The sequence below is a fragment of the Oryctolagus cuniculus genome, chromosome 8 (genome assembly GCF_051225735.1).
Source record: "Oryctolagus cuniculus isolate XC-2025 breed Fujian yellow rabbit chromosome 8, ASM5122573v1, whole genome shotgun sequence".
NCBI lineage: Eukaryota > Metazoa > Chordata > Mammalia > Lagomorpha > Leporidae > Oryctolagus > Oryctolagus cuniculus.
Genome location: NC_142874.1, coordinates 53,560,011 through 53,587,145, shown reverse-complemented (window position 1 = coordinate 53,587,145; position 27,135 = coordinate 53,560,011). Strand labels below are relative to the sequence as shown.

General features: G+C 44.3%; 1 protein-coding gene across 1 annotated transcript in view; it reads right to left on the bottom strand.

Moving 5' to 3' along the window:
• TBC1D9 (TBC1 domain family member 9) overlaps positions 1–27,135 on the bottom strand; it is a 123,752-nt gene that overhangs the window by 49,914 nt on the left and 46,703 nt on the right. The window contains exons 2-3 of the mRNA XM_002716945.6: positions 18,161–18,271; positions 6,239–6,357 (exon numbers count right to left, since the gene is read on the bottom strand). Of these exons, the coding sequence (XP_002716991.1) occupies positions 6,239–6,357; positions 18,161–18,271 (230 nt within the window). The remainder of the gene's footprint in view (positions 1–6,238; positions 6,358–18,160; positions 18,272–27,135) is intronic.

Here is a 27,135-nt window from a genome sequence, read left to right as displayed (position 1 = left end):
CATTGATACACTCCCCAAATATCTACAATGACCATGGATTAACCAGGTCAAAGATGGGAGCCTGTAACTCAATCTGGGTCACCTGCACAGGTGGCAGCCATTACCTGCTACCTCGTGAAGAGGCAGCTATGACCTGTGCACATTAGCAGGAAGCTCAATCAGAAATGGAGGAGCTGAGACTCACAGCAGGCATTCTGAGGGATGCAGACATCTCAAGCAGAATTTGAGCACTGTAGTCAAACCACTCACCCCTGGACTCTTTTGACTCTGCTCATCAAACCCTTCCCACCTCGTCTACATCTTCTCTAATCTCAAGGTAGCTTTGGAAAAGCATGGCCTTTAAAGCATGGATATTTGGGGTTCAGGTCCCAGTATTATTACTGTACATCTGTGTGACCTTGGATGGCCTCTCCAATCCTCCTGGACAAGACGGAGTCCTCCAGTTCCCATGGATCAAGAATCCCACCACACTCTAAGTCCAGTTTAGTTCCAGCCTCCTTGTGAACATTCTCTCAACTACGGTTCTTTGGCCCCACATTAAGTCTTGCTGTTTGTGTATGCGTTACGTATCAAAATTATTTCCTGAACTTGATGTCCACTTGTTGGGCCTCTAGCCTTGCTGTCAGCAGCTGGAATGGGGAGGGATGACAGGAGGAAGGGCACTAGTCCACAGTCATTACCATTCAATTCTAGTTAAAACAAACGCATGACAGTAAACAGAGGGTTTTCCCACACAGATGCAACCCTAGGACAAGTCTTCAATCTATCCTAACAGGAACCATCCCTAGGTCCCTCTCCAGAGTCCAGGATTCACTACACTAACTTGCCAGCTGGCCTCCCATCAAGACTCTGAGCACTGTGTGTGTGGCCGCTTTCCAAAATATAAATCCATTGCATCCACACCAGAAAAACTTCTGTAGGCCATCAGCGACAGAGGAAAGAATGACCACATTGGACCTCATGCCATACATCATTTCTCCTCCCACTGTCCAAGCCAACCTTTCCAGGTTTGGCATAACACATTCCTATGAAACTAAGCCAACCCTGAATGAAGTCTGAGCTTTCCTATCTCTATTCTCCCTCTTAATCTCTCGCTCTCTCTCTCTCAAAGATTTACTTATTTATTTATTTGAAATAAAAAAAGCCACAGTGGCTGTAGTTGGGCCAGGAACTCCATCCAGGTCTCCCACATGGGTTCAGCGGCCCAAGCACTGGGGCCATCTCCTACTGCTTTCCCAGGTGAATCGGCAGTGAGCCAGATCAGAAAGGGAGCAGCCAGGACTCGAACTGGCACCCATTCAGGATGCCAGAATTCAAGGGGCGGGCAATGTATCAAGTTAAGCCACTGCCTGTGACACTAGCATCCCATATGAGTACCAGTTCAGGTTTCAGCTGCTTCACTTCTGACCCAGCTCCCTGCTAAGGTGCCTGGAAAAGCAGCAGAAGATGGCCCAAGTACCTGTGATCCTGCCACTCACATGGGAGACACTGATGGAGTTCCAGGCTCCTGGCTTTGGTCTGCTGCAGTCCCAAGCAGCTGCTGCCATTTGAGGAGTGAACCAGCTAATGGAAGACCTCTCTCTCCATAACTCTTTCAAATAAATAAATCTTAAATAAAAAAAATCAAATACACTGTCAGGAATTCAAATATACTGTCAATATACACCAAGGTCGATTAAAAATGTTTTTTAACTACTGAAAATTTTAGTCTACATTTGGCAATCTATACAAAAGAGAAAAAAACACAACCTGCAAGAAGAGTTCTATGAGCAAAATGTTAACTGTGTAGTTGTTGTTGTTGTGTCTGCCTTCCACTAGCCCTGAAGGAAAACTGACTTCTAGAAAGAGAGAGATGGTGAGTCACTTAAGGTGTATTCACTTATGCAAACAACGTCAAAAAATTATGCAATGTTCAGTTAAGAACTAGTCAGTGACTAAAAAGCAGAGTACAAAATTATATATACAGTAAGAATGTTGTTATTATAAATATGCATATTAGAAATCCAGAAAGAAATACACAAAATGTGATATATGGTGTTTAGGATATGGTTGTCTCTGTAGTTAATTATTCCATTTATAATTTATAAAAGTTAATTAGATTTCAAAACAAATAAGCCTGTTGGTTCCCTTAATTACTGGACAATCTGAGAAGGTTTAAGCCATTCATTTGCACATGAATGGCATTTTTCACACATAATTGCATTAATAGCAATTCCCTCCTTATAATTGGCTTCAAGGGAATTAAATCTGACATTCTTGGTATAATGCAAACAGCAAGAAGAATTGCTATTTGACATAATTGGCGCTTTATTTACATCTTGATTTATTTCTCCTGCCGACTGTCACTTCTAAGCTCTGGGTTCTTCCTAGAACTCTTTATTTCTGCCCCTGTCCCAGGAATGACAGTGTGTGAGCACTGGCAAGGGGTCTGAGAAGCAGTAGAGGACCTGGCTGAGAGGATGCTCCCAGTCCCTCCCCAGGCACTGCTCCCTCTCCCACCCGCCTCGCACAGGCCCACGGTGGGTACCCTCAGACTCTCTTCATTTACATGAACTTCATGTCTTAGAAAAAAAATAAGGAGGCCGGCTCCGCAGCTCACTAGGCTAATCCTCCGCCTTGCAGCGCCGGCACACCGGGTTCTAGTCCTGGTCGGGGCACCGGATTCTGTCCTGGCTGCCCCTCTTCCAGGCCAGCTCTCTGCTGTGGCCAGGGAGTGCAGTGGAGGATGGCCCAAGTGCTTGGGCCCTGCACCCCATGGGAGACCAGGAGAAGCACCTGGCTCCTGCCTTCGGATCAGCGTGGTGCGCTGGCCACAGCACGCCGGCCGCGGCGGCCATTGGAGGGTGAACCAACGGCAAAGGAAGACCTTTTTCTCTGTCTCTCTCTCTCACTGTCCACTCTGCCTGTCAAAAAATAAAAAATAAAAAAATAAGGATGCAATAAAATCTGGTTTTATCAAAGAAACAGCTCTCCACATTACAAGAATAGGTGTCGTTAGGAAGCTGCCACACCCGCCTAGGAGCCTCATCTCCAAGCTGGCCCTTTCTAGCACCTCTGGATCCCTTCCTTAGCTTTTTGCCACTCTTCTAGCTTCTTTAGTAGGCATGGAGCAGAAACCAAAAGCATACTCCTGAAGCAATAACACAATGTTCATTTTGATGGGTAAGGGGAGGGAGAAAAGTGAGGCTGGTATCATTGCATTGCTTCTGGACTGCTCGATCCTCATCATTTTATTTGATTCAATTATAATACAGCTCTTGGGGGTAGGTGTTAATCATTGCCCCAGCAATGCTTACGTCACTGCTTGAGAAGCCTGGATCTCATAATGCAGTGCCTGGGTTCAAATCCTGGCTCTGCTCCCAAGCCTGGCTTCCTGGTAATGCACTCTCTGGGAAGCAGCAGGTGATTGCTCCAATAGTTGAATCCCTGCTACCCCAGTGGGAGACACAAACTGAGCTCCTAGCTCCTGGTTTCCACTTGTCCAGTGTTGGCCATTGCTGATATTTGGGAAGCAAATCAGCGTGGATAGGAGCTATCTCCATCTGTCTCTTCCCCTCCCTCCTTCCCTCCCTCCCTCCCTCCCTCCCCCCCTTCCTTCCTTCCTTCCTTTCCTGACTTATTTATTTATTTATTTATTGGAAAGGCAGAGTTACAGAGAGGCAGAGGCAGAGAGAGAGAGAGACCTTCCATCTGCTGGTTCACTCCTCAAGTGGCCACAACAGCCAGAGCTCAGCCGATCTGAAGCCAGGAGTCAGAAACTTCTTCCAGGTCTCCCACGTGGGTGCAGGGGCCCAAACACTTAGGCCATCTTATACTGCTTTCCCAGGCCACAGCAGAAAACTGGATCAGAAGTGGAACAGCTGGGACTCAAACCAGTGCCCATAAGGGATGTCGGCACTGTAGGCAGCAGCTTTACTTGTCACACCACAGTGCTGGCCTCCGTCTGAGTCTGTTTCAAATAAACAATGCTGGGATGGAGAAAGAATCTAAAACTGAAAGCAAACTGAACCAAGTGGGAGAAGCAGGGTAGGAGATGAGTCTGGGACATCCTGTTCTACCACAAGCAAGGAAGTACTCTCAGTATATAAACAAACAAGCAAGCAAGCACGCACAAGTACAAAGGAAGCAATCCGCAGGACAGCTGGGATAGACCAAGTACAAAAACACTAGGTCCAACAAGGAAATAGAAGCAACCCCAAAAACATGGGAATCCATGAGTCTCTGTCATTTCAAAAGAAAACAAGTAAAGAAATAAGGGGAGGGATTTTATTTACAGTCAGATAATAGTCACTAACTGTGTGGGAGACCACTGGAGCTGGAAAATTACTTTATAAAATTGATTTTTTGGCTGGTGCCGTGGCTCACTAGGCTAATCCTCCACCTGTGGCGCCAGCACACCGGGTTCTAGTCCTGGTTGGGGCGCCGGATTCTGTCCCGGTTGCCCCTCTTCCAGGCCAGCTCTCTGCTGTGGCCCAGAAAGGCAGTGGAGGACGGCCTAAGACTTTGGGCCCTACACCCGCATGGGAGACCAGGATAAGTACCTGGCTCCTGGCTTCGGATCGGCACAGCGCGCAGGCCCTGGTGGCCATGTCAGGGGTGAACCAATGGAAAATGGAAGACCTTTCTCTCTGTCTCTCTCTCTCACTGCCTAACTCTGCCTGTCAAAAAAAAAAAAAAAAAAAAAAAAAGATTTTTTAAGCCATCCCAGCCAAAACTCATCCAAACAAACACATCATCAATGGATGCTAAATCAACAGGGAAATTTAAATAGGAGCAAGAAGATATTTGTGTTGTCTTAAGCTGTTTTCCTACAGAAAACTATGTATTATTTGAAAGGATAAAATTAACAGCTCTGCTGCAGAGAAACTGGGTAACACCTTGAGGGGCAGGTACGTATCAGGTGCCTGGAAAAAGGTGCCTTCAGACAAAGGATCACTTTATGTTGTATTCCATCCAGGAATGCATAACCTGAATCAAATCATATGGGACAGAACCCAAAACAAAAAGTGTCATATTAAGAAAACAGAACTTTTTTGGAGGTTTTTTGTTTTGTTTTTTTAGATTTACGTATGTATGTATGTACGTAAGACAGAGTTAGGGAGGGAGAGAGAGATCTTCCATCTGCTGGTTCACCCCCCAGGCTGAGCCAGTCCAAAGCCAGGAGCCAGGTACCAGGAACTTCCTCCAGGCCTCCCACATGGGTGCAGGGGCTCAAGCACATGGGCCATCCTCCATCGCCTTCCCAGGCACATTAGCAAGAAGCTGGATTGGAAGTGGAATAGCTCGGACTTCAACTGGTGCCCATATAGGATGCTGCCTTTGCAGGTGGTGGCTTTACCAGTTATACCACAACACTGGCCCCCAGAACTCTGTATTTCAAAAACAACAATGTTGGGGGTGGCATTGTGGTACAGTCAGTTAAGCCTCTCCTGCAATGCTGACATTCCATATAAGTGCTGCTCCACTTCCAATCCACCTCCCTACTAATGTGCCTGGGCAGGCAACCGAAGACGGCTCAAGTGCCTGGGCCCCTGTCACACACGTGAGACCTGGATGGAATTCCGGGTTCCTGGCTTCAGCCTGGTCCAAATCCTGGCTGCTGTGGCTATTTTGGGAGTAAATCAATGGATGGAAGATGTTTCTTTTTCTCTCTCTAGAGCTCTCTTGTGCTCACATGTACACGTTCTCGCTCTAATACTGCCTTTCAAATAAATAAATTTTTTTTAAAAAAAACCTCAAAACAAAAACCTTTTACCATTAATGTCATAAAAGACAAGGAAAGGCTATGGAAAGTTGCAGATTGAGAGAGACTACAGAAATTAAACTAAATGCAATATTAACCTAGACTGCATCCTACACTCGAGTGAAAAAAAAAAAAAAGATGCTAAAAAGAGTATACTTGAGCCAATTAACAAAATTGGAAAATGTGCCCAATATTAGAGTCTAGTATTAGGGTTAAATTTAGATACAGCACTAAATATTGCAGTTGGCAACTGCGTGTTATTATTTAACAAAATATCCCTGTTCTTAGTAATTACACTCTGAAAGTACTAAGGAGAAAATTCCTCTCAAACAAGAGTGAGCACACAAATGATAAATAGGGTAACATGCTCACAACAGGTGGGTCTGAGTAGAGGGTATACAGGTGTGCTTTCCAGAATTCATATTTTTATACTGTTTCTCTGCATTTGGGGAATGACGTCTAATGAGAACGGCAGATCTTTTTGGAACCTGCTACCTGTATCTTTCCTCTCACGAACGTGGTGATATCGTTCTCATTTTCAAAGATGGAGAGGGTCTGCAGTAGGTTCTGTTCAAGCCATTCCCAGTGTTCAGTGATCTCCTTCCTGGAACCACCTGTAAATGCAAACAGGATAAAAAATGTCAGCTTTCATGCCAAAGATAATTTTAAAAAATCAGGCTCATTTCTTCAAGACTGGACGCCATCAAAGGAGAGACACTCATTCCAAAAGCTTCTGCCTTAAATGCGTTCTGTCCTCAAGAGGAGAGACCCACTGGACATTAAAAAATGTGGACACCTAAGGGTGAGAACTGTGTTACCATCAGGTCAGATCAGGTGAGTTCAAAAATGTTCTGGACACTGTTTCAGCTTAGAAGCCAGTGGCATTGCCCACGCTGGCTGGACCGGGAGGTTGGCATGTGCCGCCTCTCTTCTCCCTTCCAGAACTTGCACTCCACAGAGTAACGTAGATCATGTTACACTACCAACGTTTAGTTGTTAAGTTGCAACAGAGCTGCGGTGTGCCGCTGGAGAGCTGATGAAACCACCCCCTGCAATGGCCAACGAAATCACCCTCCCTTGCTTCAATTATGAATGAGATGTGAAAATGGACCGTGGCGAGGGAGAGGCAGCCTGGCTTTCACTAGCACAGAAGCCTTGAAATGTAATGGGATGAGGTCATCCTCACTGCCTCCAACCAAGTGGCTATGTTTTGTCAGTAATGAGAAGCATAAGTCACCACACCTGGCAACCCCCAGATTTAAACAATCCCAGCCCTGTAGCAGAGACCAGTGTAACCACTGCCTGCTTTCTGCTCACAATTGCAAGGCATAACAGGGCTGCTGCCAGGATGTGGTTCTAAAGACAGCAGCACAAATACCGCTTAAGATTGTTAATGATCTTGCAGAAAAAGAGCTTTGATAAACCTGGCCTATATCATATATATATATATATATCATAGACACTACTCATTGCTTAGCCAAAGAATGATTTGTGTGATTCCACTGATTCACTCTTCAACCATCTCCTTAGATCTCCAGGTTATCTTTTAATTGATTTCCTAAAAACGTCTTCTTCTCTCTGTTCTTTGTCACCAGTAATTCGAGCTATCTCAGCATCTCACTTCGATTCCTGACAGAGAGAAAGGAGGCAGACACTGTATCTGCAGCCACACTGACAGCCGAGGCAGCAGAGCTAAAGGTGCTCATGGAAGGAGGAGAACTTGAGGGGCTTCAGATCCACCGGCTGAGGAAGGGCAAAACCCAACCCAAGTTCACTTTCTTTCAACACCAAAACTGCCTACAAGGGATGCTTATGTGGAGCCTAAAAGGCAGATTTCTTACTGGAGAGCAGCCCTGTGAACACACTCAGGGACAGACGGTGCCTCTTCGTGGGCATTCTTCATCGCTCACTGATTCAGAGCCATGGTCAACCACACAGAAAGGCCACAGGAGACTCTGAATTATAATGTCCGGCAAGACCTGGAACTCAGGGCACTGGGGTCCCCCTGATCTTCTGCCACGAGCAAGTTGGGTAACTTTAGACAGTCTGCTTTACCTCTGATTAAATTATTTTTAATTACTTTTTTGGGAAATGGCAGAGAGTGAGAAAGAGAGCACTTCCCAGATGCCCTAATGGCCAGAGGGCCAAACCCAGGAGCTGGGAATTCAAGCCAGGACTCCTTGTGGCTGGCAGGAACCCAAGTCCCTGAGCCATCCCTACTGCCTAACAGGGTGCACGTTAACAGGGAGCTAGAATCAGAAACAGAGCCAGGACTTGAACCCAGGCGCTCTGCTGTGGGGCCTTGGCATTCTAAACAGTGTCTTAAAACACTAGGCCAAATGCCTACTCCTGACTCAAATTCTTTTCATGCAAAATGGAAACAAAGCCAAACCAACAATAATGAAAAAACCTCACTCATCTCAGATCACTTGAAAAATCATGAGGGATAATGTATACAAATATATTTTTGAAAAGCAAAGCATAATTACTCTTTGGAATATTTAGGAAATGAGTCACTTTGGGGGAGATGGTCAGAGAGCTTTAAAAATATTTTAATCTTAAAAAATTTTCAGCACTAATTGGAACATTTTCTAAAAAAGCCAGAGTCCTTCCTTGTCTGTAAACAGGTCAGCACCATCACTAGCTGTGAGATGCTGCGGATCCAGACAGTCACTGCCAGCCGTGTGCCCTCCACCCTGCTGCTCCACCTGTGCTTGTTGGCACTGTCGGATGTACTGCACCTTAGGACAGGGCACTCCTGGGGACCACAGGCCGAGGGAGCCTCTGCACAAGCATCGGGCATAATTCTCAGCCTGATTTTCTTTCCCATCTGCCTCTGCTAATGCAGATCACAAATGTGCTTCCCAGAGCTAAATCTTGACTCAGCCAGGGGGTCTGGCTCTTGACTGTTTCATCATTCTCTGCCCTTTGCCAGGTCATCACACCAGGTAGTTTGCGTTTACATTTTCTGCTACTCTGGTCCTAGAATCCATCACTATAGCTGGACTGTCAGGTGCAGAAAAACCCATCAATATGACATAAGGCAGAACTGTTCCTTTGGCTTTGCATATGCTGCCTTCAAGTGTTCTATACACACACATTAACATAAGTGCATCACACCAATAGCAGACACGGTGTATGCGTGCATGCAGGCACTGATTGAACAAGTGTTCACTCACACCACCAGCCTTCGCTGGCAATACAGAAAATGTCTTCCCTACCCCAGCTTAAACTGTAGCCACCCAGGTATTCTTATATTGAAGTTCAAGCCCATTAGTGTCTTTGTTTCTCCACCTATTACCGTCTTTGCTGCCCCAGGCCCTCCTGTTCTCCCCTTGACTGTTGTCCACCCTTCCCATAATCCTCATTGCCCGTCACCACCCACCACCATGTTCATCACAGGCTCTTTATGATTTGCTGTTGGGGATTACACACAAATTTATTTACTTTTACCACCTCTCCTGCTGCTGCTTGTACTGTTTCCCTCACTCTGTTCAGTGTTGGCCTTTTACAGTCATCATCAGTCACTACGTGCTCCCATGTACAGGAGAAATACCAGGACTGCAACCCCACTATCTTCAGGTCTCCTGGAAGAGCCCTCAACCTGCTTCTGCACTACCAAAGGGTTCTGGAGGTCTCTTCTAGCTACATCTATACCTCAGATTAATAGTCCAAGACTCTCACAAGAATGGAATTCAGAAAAGGATAAACTTTGGTATTATATATATATATATAAATATATATATATAATCTTACATTATATACTATTTCAGAAAAGGAGCAAAGGACCAGTGCCATTAGCCAATGGAAGCTTCAGATATAGAACTATGGATTCCTATTAAACCCCAGAAACTACTATCCAGGGAAAATAATGTGGAAGTAACTTTTCCACTGCCCTTTATTCCACAGATGCACCATCTTCTCGGAGCACTTCCCTAAATGCATGATGAATCACGAGGACAGCTCTTCTGGCTCCAGACTCTACAGACTAAAAGTACCAGGAGACCTAAGGGGCAGAACTGGACTCACTCCCATGACAGATGAGACTAATTCTAAAGATGCCAACGCGATCTAATGTATTTTTGGAAGGATGTGGCCACGTATGCCCACTCATCACCCCAAAACAAGTAACAGGCCCAAGTGACCCTGAGAGATAACAGAGCAAGCACCTGTCACTTTTCACAGACTACTCTCTGGGACTGAGCAAGACGCCACAGGAAACACGCTTGGATTCTGCATGTTCCTTATAAATGGCTCTCTCCTTTCTGAAGCAAATAAACACAAGTGATGCAGTAATTGAGGTCTTGGAACTTTGTGTGTTGTTGTTGTTTAAAGTGAAACAACCTGAGACTTCTGTTTTGATTTTGGAAAGGCACTTGTCTATCCACTCAGTGGTCTGAGCAACACTTGATAGACGGACTATACAGACAGTCATTTCTGAAAAGTAAGACTTTTTACCCGTCAGAGCGTTTGCCAGACTACCGCCTGCAGGCTCCATGCATGTGAAGGGCCTTCAGAAAGTTCAGGGCAAACGTGCATGATGCAAAACTACCCATGGATTTCAAAAAATTCCTTATCAAAATAAACTTCTAATTCCATTTCTCCATGAATTTTATGAAGTATCCTTGTATGTTTAGTCAAATTTTAAAGGCTATCTATGTAAATGGATGTGTTAAATGAAAACCGTCTCTAATTTTTCAGCTAGTTTGGAATGTATCTTAAAGCACATGAAGAGTTTACTTGAAATAAAAAGAAAAAAAAAACATTAAAATAGATTGGACCTCTGAGGATTAAGAGGTCTAAAGCCCCAGTGACGGGAATTTACAGAGTATTTCTCTTGTAACACATGATTAATAGTAAATTTTGGTTCTGAGACTGTAGGTCGGACTTAAAAACATGAATTTTGGTTTAACTAAGAAGGGAGATTCTTGCTCATCACAAGTGGGTATGTGTCTATGTCCAGATAAGTTTGTATGCACTCATGCAACAGTAGAAACCATTTGCCACACGGCAGCAAACAAAATGAAACAAAAACCCACTAAACCTCCTAGGGATTAAATAGCAATCAATCTACTATTTTGATTCCAGAACAGACTGTTTGGATTGTGGAGCTGATCCAGTCATCAAATGAATTGCACTTGAGGCTGCTCAAATAAGTAGCCTCAAAGGAAGGAAGAAATCATCTATGTTATGGTCTTATTCAAATACAAGCAGAGCTACAAACATAATAATTTGAGTTAAAATATCAAATGGAGGCAAAAGTAATATCTAATACAAGGGAGTAATACTAACTTGCCCTCACATTCATAAAGCCATCATCTCTACACTCAGAAAAATTACAAACTTGGATTTGGAAAGGGCAAATCCCATAACCCAAAAACTATGTGGTGACTTACAGCATTTTTAGAAACAAAAGGAAAATGTACTTTCTCAAAATCCACATCCAATTAGAGCTACAACTATAAACAGATTAAATATGGTAAGGATAATGTTTATTATTACTTGTGCCTACGAAAACCAGGCACCACACTTGACACATTGAGATTAAACTCAGTGCAAACCTGTACTTAAGTACACATATAACTCCTCTTATTTAAAATAAATTAATTTACACATGCCCATTATGGGGTAAGTATGATGATTCAAAACACATATACATGTATAAGGATCAGGGTAATTAGCATTTCTATCTCCTTTTCTTGCTATATTTTTTTTAAAGATTTATTTGTTTATTTGAGAGGTAGAGTTACAGATAGAGTGAGAGAGAGACAGAGAGAGAGGTCTTCCATCCACTGGTTCACTCCCCAAATGGCCACAATGGCCGGAGCTGGGCTGATCTGAAGCCAGGTGCCAGGAGCTTCTTCCGGGTCTCCCACTTGGGTGCTGGAGCCCACGCACTTGGAACAACCACTGCTTTCCCAGGCCATAGCAGGGAGCTGGATCAGAAGTGGAGCAGCCAGGACTCGAACTGGCACCCATATGGGATGCTGGCACCACAAGCAGGGGCTCAACCTAGTACGCCACAGCGCTGGCCCCTCTTCTGGTTATTTTGAATTGATACATTGCCCCACTATGCTACAACACAAAAACTAATTCCTCCAGTAGTGCGTAAGGGTTCTCTTCTCCCCATATCGTCCACAGCACTTGTTATTTTTCGATAACAGCCATTCTGACTGCAGTGAGATGTCATATTATGATTCTGATTTGCATTTCCCTGATTGCTAGTGATGTGGAGCATTTTTTCCATTCTGTGGACCATTTGTAGTTCTTTTAAGAAATGTCTATTGAAATCATGTGCTCATTTTTAAATTGGATTGTATGATTTTTGATGTTGAGTTTTCTGAGTTACTTGCATTTTCTAGCTATTAATCCCATGTAAGATGAATAGTTTGAAAACGCTGGCCCATTCTGTAGGTTGTCTGTTAACACTGTTGATGGTTCTCTTTGTTCTGCAGAAGCACTGTGCTTGGATAGACTTCCACTTGCCTATTTTTGCTTTTGCTGCCTAAGCTTTGGGGATCTTATCCAGAAACCAATCACGGGAGATTCATGTGTTACAGCTAAGTCTTCGCTTCATTTTGAGTTGATTTTTCTGTATGAGGAAAGATGGAGGTGGTGGGCAATTTCTTTCTTCTGCATAGGAGATTCAGTTTTCCCAGCACCCTTTATTGGAAAGGCTGTCCTTTCTTCAAGGTATGCTTTGGGCATATTCGTGAGGGTATCGGTTGGCTCTAGATGAGAGAATCTATTTCTGGGATCTCTATCCTATTTCATTCATAGTCTATATGTCAGTTTTTGTGCCAGTCCTATGCTATCCTGGTTATAATCAGCCCTTGTAGAATGAATGTCTATCTTGAGATTAGGTATTGTAATGACTCCACCTTTGTTCTTTTTCCTCAAAATTGCTTCAGCTGTTTGTGGTTCATATGAATTTCAGGATCTTTTTTTATAGTTCTGTGGTATTTTGATGGGAATTGCACTAAATCTATAAATCACTTTGAGTAGGATGGACAATGTGACCTATTAATTTTTCCAATCCATTAACATGGTATGTCTTTACCTTTTATGTGTCTTCTTCAGTTTCTTTCCTTAGTGTTTTATATTTTTAGTGAACAGGTCTTTTCCTTTCTTGGTTGCATTGATTCTTAGGGATTTTATTCTTTTTTGTAGTTCCTGCAAATGGGATTTGTTTCTAATTTGTTTGCTATTGGTCTACAAGAATTCCACAGATTATTGCAGATTGATTTTGTATCACACAATTTACTAAATTTGAAAGTTTGATAAATTTGTCAGTTTTAATCGCCTTTTTATAGAGTCTGTAGGATTTTCTCAATAAAGAACCATGACAACTGCAAAAAGGGGTAATTTGACTTCTTCCCTTCCTATTTGTATGCCTTGTTTTTTCTTTCTCTTGCCTTATTTCTCTAGCTAATACTTTCAGTAAGACTGGTTTGTAAAAGGACATTCCTGTCTTATTCAAGATTCCAGAGGAAACATTTTCAATTGTTCTCCACTTGGGTTAATGTTGACTGTGGGTGTGTCATATATAGCCTTTATTATACTGAGGTATGTTGCTTCTATCCTGATTTGTTTAAAGTTTTTATTATGAAGGAATATTGAATTTTATCAAATACCCTGTCTGTATCTATTTAAATGAGCACATGGTATTTGTTCTTCATTCTGTTGATGTGATATATTACAATTATTGATTTGTACATGCTGAACCATTCTCACATCCCTGGGATGAATCCTAACTGATCATGTGAATAATCATTTTTGACATGAAATTTCTATACTTTAAATAAAATTTAAAAGAAAGAAAAAATGTCTTATATGTAATAAAATATTACCTGCCTATTAAAATTGATGTTATGGAAATATATTTTATTGACATGGAAAGTATTTCCAATATATTAAACAGCCCTTATTTTTACTTGCTTTTAAATATATATATATAAAGATAGCATGTGTATGTATATATACACATGTGTATATCACATATATAATATATACATATATAAATATATAAAGTATATGTTTTTAAAAACTGGAATGTGATTATTTGTGATGTAATATTATAAATTTTTAAATTTTTTGTTTACTTACATTTCCTAATTTTTCAAATGAGTATATATTGCTTAAAGAAAAAAAAATCAAGTTTTTTTTTTTGAGCTGCTGTGTTCCCAGGGATACAAGAATAATCTTTGGGGTACACACACCAGGAAAGGATTTTAAAAATACTTATCAACTTTCACATTATGTCTATCTCATGTGAAAAGCAACGAAATTACCCAGCATTTTCTCTGTCTACTGTGGAGAAATAGCAAGAGCAGACTAATTAGCAATCTTTAATTAAACTCTGGGTCTTACCAGCTGCTGACTAAAAGAATGTTTAATCACAAAAGCCAGCATGGTGCCACTCAGACGTGTTGGGATAGGAGTGGGGTTACCTGAGGACTTGATTTGCGCTCTATATAACTTTCTATTACCAAGAACATGAACTCAAACAATCTACTTTGACTCTGTATCCTGTTAAAATAAGAAGGGAATGGGCATTTGCAATAGCAGCTAAGATGCCAGTTGGGTCACCCACATCCCATATCAGAGTACCTGGGCTCATATCCTGGCGCCACCTCTGATTCCAGCTTCCTGCGTATGTTCACCCTGGGAGGCAGAGGTAATGGCTCAATGAGTTGGGTCCCTACCACCCACAGATCCAATTCTGGGCTCCTGACTTCAGCCTAATCTAGTCCACACTATTGTGGGCATTTGGGGAGTAAGATAGCATATAAAGATCTCTCTCTCTCTCTATCTCTGCCTTCCAAATAAAACAAACACACAAACTTTTTGAAAAACAAAATAAGAGGGGTGGACAAGATGATAGCTTATGTATCTCTCAATTTTGATGAGATTTTTGGAATGGTAAAGAAAAGAGAAACATTCAATGGGAAGCCAAATCAAGACAATGTTCAGAAGTGTGTAACAGTGAGGATCACTCAAACATACCCACTCTACCTCGTTTCCAACATTAGTCCTGTTTGGAAGTTAGATGTATCCAGAAGAAACTCTCAATGGTTTCCTCCTTCTCTTTCTCTCTAGCTCTTCTCCTGAGAAGAGAACTCCTTTTGTAACATAAGGTTTCCAATCACTTTCATTTCTGTATCCACAATCCCACTGAACTATACAACCCTTCTCACTGTTAGAACCTTCTTGCTCCTTGAATGGAGAGAGAACTAAATGAATTGCCTTCTACTTTTCCCCACAGAAAGCTATGGAGCACAAAAGACTGGATTTCTTCCTGGCTCTGCGGAGCTATGTCCAAACAAACCAGCTGTTGAAGACAAATCTGCACCTATTTAGTAGTCTAGTGTGAGCCTCAGGTGCTAGTCAACTGGTGAGAAAGGAGAGAGAGAATTGTAGAGTGTAACCAGCTCAACAAAACTAGCTGTGGGGCTAGCATTGAGGCTTAGAGGGTAAAGCTGTCACCTGAGACACTGGCATCCCATCTGGGCACCGGTTCGAGTCTTGGCTTCTCCACTTCTGATCCAGCTCTCTGCTAATGTGCCTGAGAAAGCAGTGGAAGATGGCCCAAGTACTTGAGCACCTGCCAATCATGTGGGAGACCTGGATGGAGGCACTACCATAAACTGGCCTGGGAAGACCAGGAGCAACCTGGAGTGCTTCACTGAGAAATCTGAGGAGGAGCTCCTAACCCAAAAAGTTCTCGAAGACAACCAGGGGACAATGGATGAAATGGCTGGAAGTGAGGATGAGGCAAAGCGTCCATTCTACACCTTCACCAAGTTGAGCGGCTTAGTGGCTCTCCCTGATGCTTCCTCCCACCCAAGTTCCATCCTTCACTTCTAAGTGGTTTTCCCAATGCCCTAAACCCTGAAGTCACCCCTTCATTCACAGAAATGTGAAATCAATGAAAGTAGTTAACTGTCTGTCAGTGAGGCTGTTTGCATCTCATCTGTAATGTCAGATTTCAGGTAGAACTAGATTCCGGATCTAGTAGCTTTCCAGTAGACTGAAATCACACTTAGATAACTTCCCCTATAGCCTAGATTCCGGTATTTAATTGGGCATGCAGGAATCAAATGGAACTGGAGGGTATTTGCTCATATGAGGTTATAAAAAATTATTTACTTGTATCCCCAGTACTCTGAGTTTCTCAAGAGCACAGACCAAATCTAATGGTCTTTATATCTTTAGATCCTAGCACAACACTACCTACCAAGTTTAGAACATTTTAGAAACATGAATAAAGTCAACTAAGAGTTCCCAACTACCAAAGATAAGAGAATTTGAGCAAAAATTAAAGTAGCGTTGGATTCTAACTCAGGGTGTAAAATACATAGCCATTAGTGCATTTTGATATAAACACATGAATAATGATGGCCAGCGCCGCGGCTCATAGGCTAATCCTCCACCTAGCAGCGCTGGCACACCGGGTTCTAGTCCCGGTCGGGGCACCGGATTCTCTCCCGGTTGCCCCTCTTCCAGGCCAGCTCTCTGCTGTGGCCCAGGAAGGCAGTGGAGGATGGCCCAGGTGCTTGGGCCCTACACCCCATGGGAGACCAGGAGAAGCATCTGGCTCCTGCCTTCGGATCAGCGCGGTGCGCTGGCCGCAGCACACTAGCCATGGCGGCCACTGGAGGGTGAACCAACTGCAAAAGGAAGACCTTTCTCTCTGTCTCTCTCTCTCACTATCCACTCTGCCTGTCCAAAAAAAAAAAAAAAAAAAAAATGAATAATGAGGGAGAAGAGACAAACCTACTGTGTATAATAATTTCCAATAAATTAAGTAGATAGTTTACTCCAATGGATGAAGAAAAGAATTTCCCACTCCTTACATGTGGACTGTCCATAGCTGCTTCATTCCAAAGAGTAGAGTTGAAAAGGGGAACAAAAGGAGTAACTTTTCAGTGAGGAATCCTGAAAACCTCTAGCTCGGGTAGACGATCATACTAACATAGTAAAATCAAAATGCACTTCACCCCTGTGATCTTTCTCAAAAAATTCCAGTCTAATTACTTTAAAAACGCATCAAATTCCAACAGAAGAACATCCGACAGCAGGCGTGGCCAGCATCCCTTAAATTGTCAAGCTCATTCAAAACAAGGGAAGTCTTAGAAACTTGCACACCCAAGAGTATAAAGCTGGGAAACCAGAAGACAAAGAACATCAGGAAGACTGAAGAGAATATAAATCAGCTATGGATTTTACTTGGTAATAGTGTATCAGTATTGGTTCATTAATTCCAAAAAAGTACCATACTGAGGTGTTAATAATAGTGAAAATTACATGGGCACTCTGAATATCTGCTCAACTTTTCTAAAAATCCTAAAGATAAAGTCTATTGATATAAACAATCATGGAGGCTAAAAATTCTTTTTGAATTAAGTGTTCAGGAGTCTTACTTTTCCTGTTGTCATTTTAAAAGCTATGAGCAAACAAATACCTTGGCCATTTTAGATTAGAATTTCACGTGGGTAGCCTAATAGTAACAGGGCTGTTTACCATTTCAAGCACATCCGGTATCAAAGATTTTATCAGCAGGTGAAATAAATTATCTGTACTCAACAGGAATACTGCCATAGGACATACCACATAAACTCAGTATACCCAAGTACTCCAGATGCTCCTTATAATTTCCCAACTTCCTTTGCTGTGGGGTTGAGCCCATGTGACCACTCCCAGGTGTAAGTGGAAGTGCTGTGTGCCCAGTCTGGGCTGAGGAGCTAAACACAGGAGTGCTCCACGCTCCCATTCCTTCCTTGTAAGGTGACCTTGGCGGGCTCATGTTCTAGAGCATGTCACTCCACTCCACTGCAGGAGGCTACCTGATCTGCATGACTTTACTACCGTGAGAAAGAAGCCTTTGTTGTGTTATGGCCATTGAGCTTCTGAGTTCACGAGTTGAAACAGCCAAGGTGAATTACCCTTGAATACCAGCTGACTGCATGCAGGAAGCGCATAATCCTTCCCTCCAGACACAAGTAGTCAGTCCTGATGCTCCTCTGTAAGCTTGAGAATCTCCGAGTATCTCAGAATACCACTCCTGGGGCCCGCGCTGTGGAATAGTGGGTAAAACCACCACCTGCAGTGCCGGCGTCCCATGTGGGCACTGGTTCGAGTCCCAGCTGCTCCACTTCCAATCCAGCTCTCTGCTGTGGCCTTGGAAAGCAGAAGAAAATGGTCCAAGTCCTTGGGCCCCTGTACCCAAATGGGAGACTGGAGGAAGCTCCTGGCTCCTGGCTTTGGATCAGCACAGCTCCGACCATTGCGACCAATTGGGGAGTGAACCAGGGGATGGAAGACCTCTCTCTCTCTCTCTCCCTCTCCTCTCTCTCTAAGTCTTTCGAATAAATAAATAAATCTTTGAAAAAAGAAAAAAAGAATATCACTCCTTACCGCAGGCAATGGTCCAATAGACCAGAGAGTCTGGAGTCTGGTACAGGATTCGGTACGGAGCGACCCGGGCACTGGAGTCCAACACGACGTCAAGGGTACCCACCAGCAGGCCTGAAGGCGGAACAAGGGGTCAACAGGTTAGGATTTCCTCAGAACTTCCCCAAACTCCCAAAGCAGTGCGAATGCATCCTTTCTGCTGGACTGCTTGACAACCCCATTTCCTGCCCCACATCTTGATAAGCGTTTGTCTCAGACATGCTGCTTGCTAGTTCCACATTATTTGTTATAACCACCTCCAACAAAACCTGCACAAGCAGAGCTGGATTCAAAAATATGGAAAGCTAACAAAGCTCCCAGCACAGCCCCTGACATGCGCCAACATTTATGAATGTCTCTTCAAAATAAAAATCAATAAGGGAGTAAGCACTCACATGCTAGGGTCTCTGCTGTACCTCCATTATGTCACACGCGTATTGTTTCTCCCTTTCTTGCTATGAAACAAACCCTTAAGAACCAGACAAGGCCGCAGGAAACAGTCACAGGAACCCACCGCCCCACGTATTATTTTAATTTGCTCCTCATTACTTTTGTATTGAAATTAGTACAACTCAGGTCGGCAAATATTAATAAAGTTCCTAGCAGGTGCCAGACAAACTCTGTGGGCATAAAGTAGGAAGAGTCGGCGTGCCCAGGGTATTTGTAATCTACTAAGGCGAGAGCCAAGCAGTGTGTTTCACACCGTGTTTGGGAGTGGACAAGAACTGTGCAACAGAAGGGTTTCCCATTTCAACAGCAGGGCCCTTTGCTCTCTGTGACATCCATCACTCCAGCCAGGGACACCGGAGCCAGACAGTCCACCGCAGTGACACCGCGATGAGCCTCAGTGTCAGGACAGGCACTCTGGGTGCACAAAGCTGAGTTCTTTGGGTCAGGAACCTCAACGACTGTCTTTCCCAGGCTGACAAGGCCCTGAGGGAAACTTACTCATATCATCCACGTCCTGAAAATCCAGACTCTTCAGCAAGTGCATTTAGTCATTTATATGTGAGAAAGGCGGATGCCCACCATACCACTGCTTGCTCAAGGAGGGGCAGTGCCTTCTCTCTCCAGGACGGAAGCTGACAAGGGAAAAGAAATTCGGAGCAGAAGGCAGCTCAGTGGTCAAAGCTGCAAAGTGCCCCTAAGAAGCCTGCCCAGAGCACTCTGCTGAGGCAGCCCATCTAATGCAGGCGATGCCCAGCCCTGTCTCTACGGCAGCGATCTTTTTTCAGTCCTCCAAGCCAAGCTGTCAGGTACATGGTCATAGCAAATAGATTCTGACAGCTTCAAACCGGGCGGCTGTCATCGGCACAGATTTCTCTTTCAACCACCAAGGATCCCAGGAGGGAGGTGTGCGCCTTTATCCACATTGAGCAGGGATTAGGCACTGAGCATCCCCTGCACTAGTGTAAAAGGACACGGGAACAGGGGGCTACCCCGCACCCATGTGGGAAACACAGGAACAGGGTGCTACCCTGCACCCATGGGGGAGACCTGGATGAAGTTCCCGGCTCCTGGTTTTGGCCTGCCCCAGCTCTGGCCATTGCAGCTACTTGGGGAGTGAACCAGAGGATGGAAGACAAAGACCTCTCTGTCTCTCTCTATAACTCTGCCTTTCAAATAAATAAAACAAATCTTAAACACACACACACACACACACACACACACACAACTTCTGCAGGGAATAAAACACCAGGTCCCTTAGTCTGCAGGATGAGTTCCAAGGACTCCCATAATTGAAATGCCCACGATGACTCCAAAGCCAGTGACAATCTAGAACAGAGCAGAACTTGAACTCAAAAGGGTCAATTAGGAAGTCCGACTAGCTGAATATAATCTTAGGGCACACACTTGATTCCCAAAGCCTCCGTTTTCTTAACTGCAAAATAGGGAGATGATGTCACTGTCACAAAATTGTTGAAGACTGAGATAAAGAGACTTGGTTGGGTTCCCAACACATCAAATCATACCCTGCCTACCCTCCACTCGGGCAGCCCAGGGTAATGGAAAAAGTCAGCTCACGATGAGAAAAGTGCAGTCCTGGCACCACTTGCAGTGGTGGAACCCATTCTGCAGAGCAGGACGGGCCATGTGTCTGCTCAGGGCTTTTGCTTCCTCAGTTGTGAAGCAATCCTAACAGCACTTGCCTTCCTGAAGCAGGGTTATTCATCAAGGAAGCCTATGTGAGGTAGACCATGGAGAAGCTCTCCAGTTGTCCACGGTCTGTGTCCAAGGGCAAAGAATCCATTTCCATCCACTCCGAGCCACAGGGACTATTAGCTGTCCTGAGCACACCAGAAAACACAAATTTTGCTAATAAGGAAAACTTATTTGTTTGCTTTGGTTTGTATGAAATGCATAGAAAATAAAATTCTTAGAAACTGCAGAGTTTTCCAAAGGGGTAATTTCCTATGAGGCTATTTCAAAAAAGTTCACGGGAAAATGGAATTAGGGGTCAGTGCTGTGGCATAGCGGGTAAAGCTGCAGCCTGCAGTGCTGGCATCCCATACAGGCGCTGGTTCAAGTCCTGGCTCCTCCACTTCTGATCCAGCTCTCTGCATTGGCCTGGGAAAATAGGAGAAGATAGCGCAAGTCCTTGGGCCCCTGCTCGCATGTGAAAGACCCAGAAGAAGCTCCTGGCTTCAGACTGGACCAGCTCTGGCCATTGCAACCAGCTGGGGAATGAACCAGCAGATGGAAGACCTCTCTCTTTCTCTATACCTCTGCCTCTCTGTAACTCTGCCTTTCAAATAATAAAGAAATAAGTATTTTTAAAAAAATGAACAGACACATCACTGTATCTTGTAAAAATACTTTAAAAAAGAAAATGGAATTAAAAGTTTACTTTGGGGGCTGGTGCTGTGGCACAATGGGTAAAGCCACAGCCTGAGACAGTGGCATCCCATATGGGCACTGGTTCCAGTCCCAGCTGCTCCACTTCCAATCCATCTCCCTGCTAATGCACCTGGGAAAGCACTGGAAGATGACCCAAGTGCTTGAGCCCCTTGTACCCACTAGGGAGATCTGGCTGAAGCTCCTGGCTCCTGCTTTGGCCAGGCACACCCCTGGCCACTGCGGCCATTTGGGGAGTGCACCAGCAGTTGGAACATCTCTCTCTCTCTCTCTCTCTCTCTCTCTCTTCTCTCTCTCTCTGTAATTCTACCTTTGAAATAAATAAATCTTAAAAAAAAAATTGGGGCCGGCGCTGTGGAGCAGTGGGTTAACACCCTGGCCTGAAGCATCAGTATCCCATATGGACGCCGGTTTGAGACCCAGCTTCTCCACTTCCATCCAGCTCTCTGCTATGGCTTGAGAAAGCAGTAGAAGATGGCCCAAGTCCTTGGGGCCCTGCACTTGCGTGGGAGACCCAGAGGAAGCTCTTGGCTCCTGGCTTTGGATCAGCACAGCTCCAGTTGTTGTGGCCAATTGTGGAGTGAACCATCAGATGGAAGACCTTGCTCTCTTTCTCTGCCTCTCCTCTCTCTGTGTTAACTCTGACTTTCAAATAAATAAATAAATCTTGAAAAAATTAGTTTACTTTGGTGCAAAAAATTAAAATTCATGCATTTAAGGAGTCTTCAAAAGATTCATGGAAAATGCATATTAAGAGAAACTCTACATGGATTTCCATTTTTTTTAATCAAAAGAAAGTTATCTTTTAATTTCATTTTCAACGAACTTCTGGAAGTACCCTTATACATGTGCCTTTTTGCTTTCCTGTGTGTGGGATTTACTAAGAAGACAGCTTAATACTGCTCAGTCATCTATAGATGGAAGAGTACAGTACTAGGAAAAGCAGAAATCAGCGCTAGCTGAGGAAACTGGATTTCCCCCCACGTTAACTAACACATCACTCACTATCACTGAGCCTGTCATCCGTCTCTCTTCTTCAGTCACGAGAAGAAAGGAACGGCAAGCCTGCCAGCAGCGGCAGTCTCTGAGAATGTCGTCCTGGACAGAGCCTCCCCCACGGGCCAGCAGGTCACTGGGCGGGCAGTGGGCCCAGCCCTGGGTCTGGAATGCTTCCGTCCTAGCCACACCACGTCCCAACTCCCAGACTCATTAAACTTTTGTTCCCTGTAACACAAAGAGGGAAGACCTCTGAAAAGGTCCAGTCCAATCCACACTGTCTTGATCAACACAATGTCCCCAGGTAACATCCATCTCCAGCATCCATTAGTCTCACGAACAAAACCCTGGTGTCAATCAGAGATAAAGAAAACTCATTGGATTAAAGTAAACCCGCCCGATGGTGAGGGCTTCTGATTGGATGCCAGCTCACTGGCCTGGGCACCCATGCACAACTGGCACCACCAACTTGGAATTACTTGCATGGCCTGCCTCGCTCTGTCTTCTCTCCAGACTAGCGGAGCCCCCGATGCAGGGTCTAACCGATTCTTTCAGACTCACAGGTCCTGTAGCTTGCCTGGAGCCCAGGAAGCCTTGAATACACAATTGATGGACAGGTGAGTTATGTATTAAAAAAAAAAATCTAAATAACAAATGGTCGCTGCTGTCTAAACTCAAGTGATAGAAGAAGTCAAGATTTGAGGAAAGGGGAAACACCCCGCCTCTCTCCTCCATCCGTACAGGAAATCTGGGCTAGAGGATCCTCATCCGCTACAAAAAAGCAAGGTTCAGGATTTTCTTAGAAGTCTTCTTACTCACACCTCTGCCGTGGCTGTCAAAATACTGAATCTTCTCATCTCCCACACAAAGCGCTGCTTTAACAGCTGCTCCAGGCAGCCACTTCTGGTGTTAAACAATCTTTGATCGCAGGAGATAACTAAATGAAATTATGGCCCTCAGAATAACTCTTTGCTGCACCTATCTACCTATTACACCAGCTCGGGGGTATCTAAGTGCTGTTCTCAGGGAGATTTAGAAGGCGCTCTGCGGAACTGGTACAGTTGCATTTGCACGTTGGCTGGGAGCCCTAGAGGGCGTGTGAAGGATGCAGCTTTGGTGGGATGCGTGCTGGCTGGTGGGACTGCAGCGCTGCAGCGGGGAGGCGTCAGGAGGGTGCTGGGCACGGAGTGTGCTCAGGACAATGATCTGTATATCCGTGGTTCTGGACAGTTGATTGCTAAGCTGGCCAGGATCTCAGGAGCACTCGGCCTCCCCCGTTCCCTCAGCCATGTGCCAGCCAGAGAAGCCGACATCCACGAAGTCCATGGCAGATGGGGAAGGAGCAGGGGCCAGCGCGGGTCACGTACTGGACAGCTCCTTCATCATCCCGCCCTGCTTCCTGACCTGCAATAATACCAGTACCTATCCCATGGAGTGCCGGGTATACACCAGGCACAACTGTTTAAGGAAATAATTCAAAACCAGAGAGATGTATAGGAAATTACACATTTTAACAATATTTCAGAGATTCATGGAAAATGGGATCAAAAGATCAAGTTATTTTGCTGCCAAAAAACTGAAATCCATGCAGTCCCCCCCTCCCCATAGCATGTATTTTTCATGAACTTTTTTGCAGACCCCATGTACGGCTATCACCACTCTGTCTTATCTGCTTCATATCTGTTTTTCAAAAGATAATATAAGAGACACAGGATAAAGTTCTCTTAATACTTCCTTAACCCCATTTGCCTCTATTAACTACTCTCAAATTGTTTTGTATTCCTCCTACCAACACACTTTTCTTCCTTTCTTTTTTTTTTTTTCTTTAAAGACTCACTTTTTATATTTGAAAGGCAGACTTACAGAGACAGAGGGAGAGACAGAAAGAGACCTGGATCAGAAGTGGAGCAGCCAGGACTCAAACTTGCACCCATATGGAATGCTGACATCGTAGGCAGCTTAGCCCACTGCACCAGAATGCCAGCCCCATGCTTTTCTTCTTTAAAGGAGGTTTGTTCTTTTAAAATATATGTTTGTTTATTTAACAGGCAGAGTAACAGAGAGAGGGAGAGAGATCTTCCATCTGTGAATTCATTCCCCCACTGGCCACAGTGGCAGGGCGCAAGGCCGGGCCAAAGCCAGTAGCCCAGACCCTCTTCTAGGTCTCCATATGAGTGCAGGGATCCAAGCACTTGGGCCACTTTCGCTGCTTTCCCAGGCACATTTGCAGGGAGTTGGATGGGAAGTGGAGCAGCTGGGATTCTGACTGGTGCCCAAATGGGATGCCGGCTTTCAGGCGGTAGCTTAACCCATCACACCACAATGGCAACCCCTCACCTACACACTTACGCTTCTATTGCCTGACAGGTATGTACATGTTAACTTAACACTAATGAGTATCCCATGATTTGTGATAATGAAAAAGAATAGATACTGTACAATTTATTGTTTTCACCCATTAATATGTAGCATTTGCCAAGGTTATACTTATAAATCTGATTCATACATTTTAAATGTTGTACAACATAGGATAAGAACCCCTTTTCTAAAATGCTTAGTATCAGAAGTGTGTCAGATTTCAGAATTTTTTAGAATGTGGAATATCTGCATAGATCTCACTGGCCTAGCATCCTTAATTAGAAAATCCGAGAGCAGGCAAAACCATCTCCAATTGTGGAGCACTATAGATTTACCATTTTTGGATTAGGGACGCTCAACCTGTATTCTTCTTGGTAACTATACCATAACAGATCCATTTTCCTAGCGAAGGACATTTGAATTTATCTCTAATGTTTTGCTTTCAAAAGATAATGTAATGGGAGACAGTGTTGTGGCGTGGCAGGTAAAGTTGCCACCTGCAATACTGGCACTCCTTATGGGCGCCAGTTTCTGTCCCAGTTGCTCCTCTTCAGATCCAGCTCCCTGCTGATGCACCTTGGAAAAGCAGCAGAGGATGGCCCAGGTGCTTGGGCTCCTGCTACCTGTGTGGGAGACCTAGAAGAAGCTCCTGACTCCTGGCTTTGGTCTTGCCAAGCCCTGGCCATTGTGGCCATCTGGAGAGTGAATCAAGGATGGAATCTCTCTCTCTCTCTCTCTCTCTCTCTGTAACTCTGAGTTTCAAATGAATGGATAAATCTAAAAAAGACACTGTAATTGTATTCCATGCTCATGAATCCTTCAGCACATAAGCATGTATCTTTAGAATGTAAATGCTGGCTCCAGGGTAAGTATATTTTAAACCTTACCAGATATCACAAAACCTCTCCAAAGTGGGTTGTGGCACATTCCAGTCTTACCAAGAAAGAGAAAAACACCTCTTAAAAAAAAAAAAAAAAAAAAAAAACAAAAAAACACCTCTTTATTTGCAATAACTCCAACACCTGGCATTACCACACTGTTTCACTTTCACCAATATTAAGATTGGGAAATGGGATGAGTATTCATTGCTCATATTTGCATTTCTTAGCTTATTAATAAGTTTATGCCTGCTGGCCATCCCAGTTTCCGTTCCTGTGAGTTATTTGTCTTTCCGACTGTGCTGACATTTACTGACAGGTCCAGGTTAGGCATTTGGAATTTACCGCCTGGAGGTCTCCACTAATAGCAAATATTCCCTGATCTCTGTGCAGCCAGAGAAGCAGCATCCTTGGATTTGCTGGCTTGTCTGTCTTCTCTATAATCCTTCAACTGGTAAGTGCAACCTCCATGCATCAGCACCGTGGCTGCCCCACCGTCTGGAGGGAGGGACATTTCCTGCCGTCCACCTGGCCCCTCCACGGCTGATCCTTAGGTGTAACTGATCCATTCCCTGGAAGTCCTAGCACTCAGCTGGAGCTACAAGGGACAGGGCCCGAAAGTAACTAAACAAAAACATTCAGAATCTGCTGCCCCACATTCCGACTCCAGCCACAAAACACAAGTCACAGGACCTTGAACAAGCCTTGTTTGTTTCTAAGCTGTCAATACTTCCCATAAATGTTTCACTGGCCAAGTTCTAGTTCCCTCAATAGCCAGGTCAAAGGTCACAAACGTGTATGTTCTGCTTTTGCTCAGCGATGTCCCATGCGTTCATTCAACCCCCAAATCCACAGGCAAATAATTCTTTCCTCTCCAGGGCTCTGACGACCACCTTTCACTCTGTATTACTAAAATGATCAACACACTCTTTCTTGTTCTTTTAAGATTTATTTAATTATTTCACAGGCAAGAGTTAGAGAGAAAAAGAGAGGTCTTCATTCGCTGGCTCACTTCCTACATGGCCGCAATGGCTGAGACTGATGCTGAGGCTGAGCCAGGCTGAAGCCGGTTGCCAGGAGCTTCATCTAGGTCTCCCATGAGGATGCAGGGGCCCAAGGACTTGGGTCATCTTCTGTTGCTCTCCCAGACGCGTTAGCAGGGAGCTGTACTGGAAGTGGAGCAGTAAGGACTCCAACTGGCATTCAAATGGGACGCTGGCATTGCAAGCAGTGGCTGCACCATAATGCCAGGTCCCAACATACTCTTCTACTTAAAAATCAAAAGTGTAACTTTCTCCCACTAAATTTTCTGCTCTTAAGGAAAAGCATTGCTTTGTTTATCTCAGAACTCTTGAAGCGTTAAATTCAGCACACTATGCTGAATATTTAAACGTGCACCACAAAATTTTCAATTTGATGGCCATCGAGAGAAACCAAGAATTATCTTCGGAACTGACTTGTGATCTTTCTATCACAATTCCCAATATAATATGCTTTACAAATCTACCTTAAATAGTTAGAATTGCTGAGAGGTCTACAATTAAAAGAGACCAAGACTTGAGAAGAAGGCTAGAAAACACTCATCTCTAAAAGTGTGACTTCTGGGGCTGGCGCTGTGGCACAGTAGGTTAATCCTCTGCCTGTGGCGCTGGCATCCCATATGGGCACTGGTTCTAGTACCGGCTGCTCCTCTTCCATCCAGCTCTCTGCTCTTGCCTGGGAAAGCAGTAGAAGACGGCCTAAATCCTAGGGCCCCTACACCCATGTGGGAGACCAGGAAGAAGCTCCTGGCTTCAGATCGGTGCAGCTCCAGCTGTTGCGCCCATTTGGGGAGTGAACCAACGGAAGGAA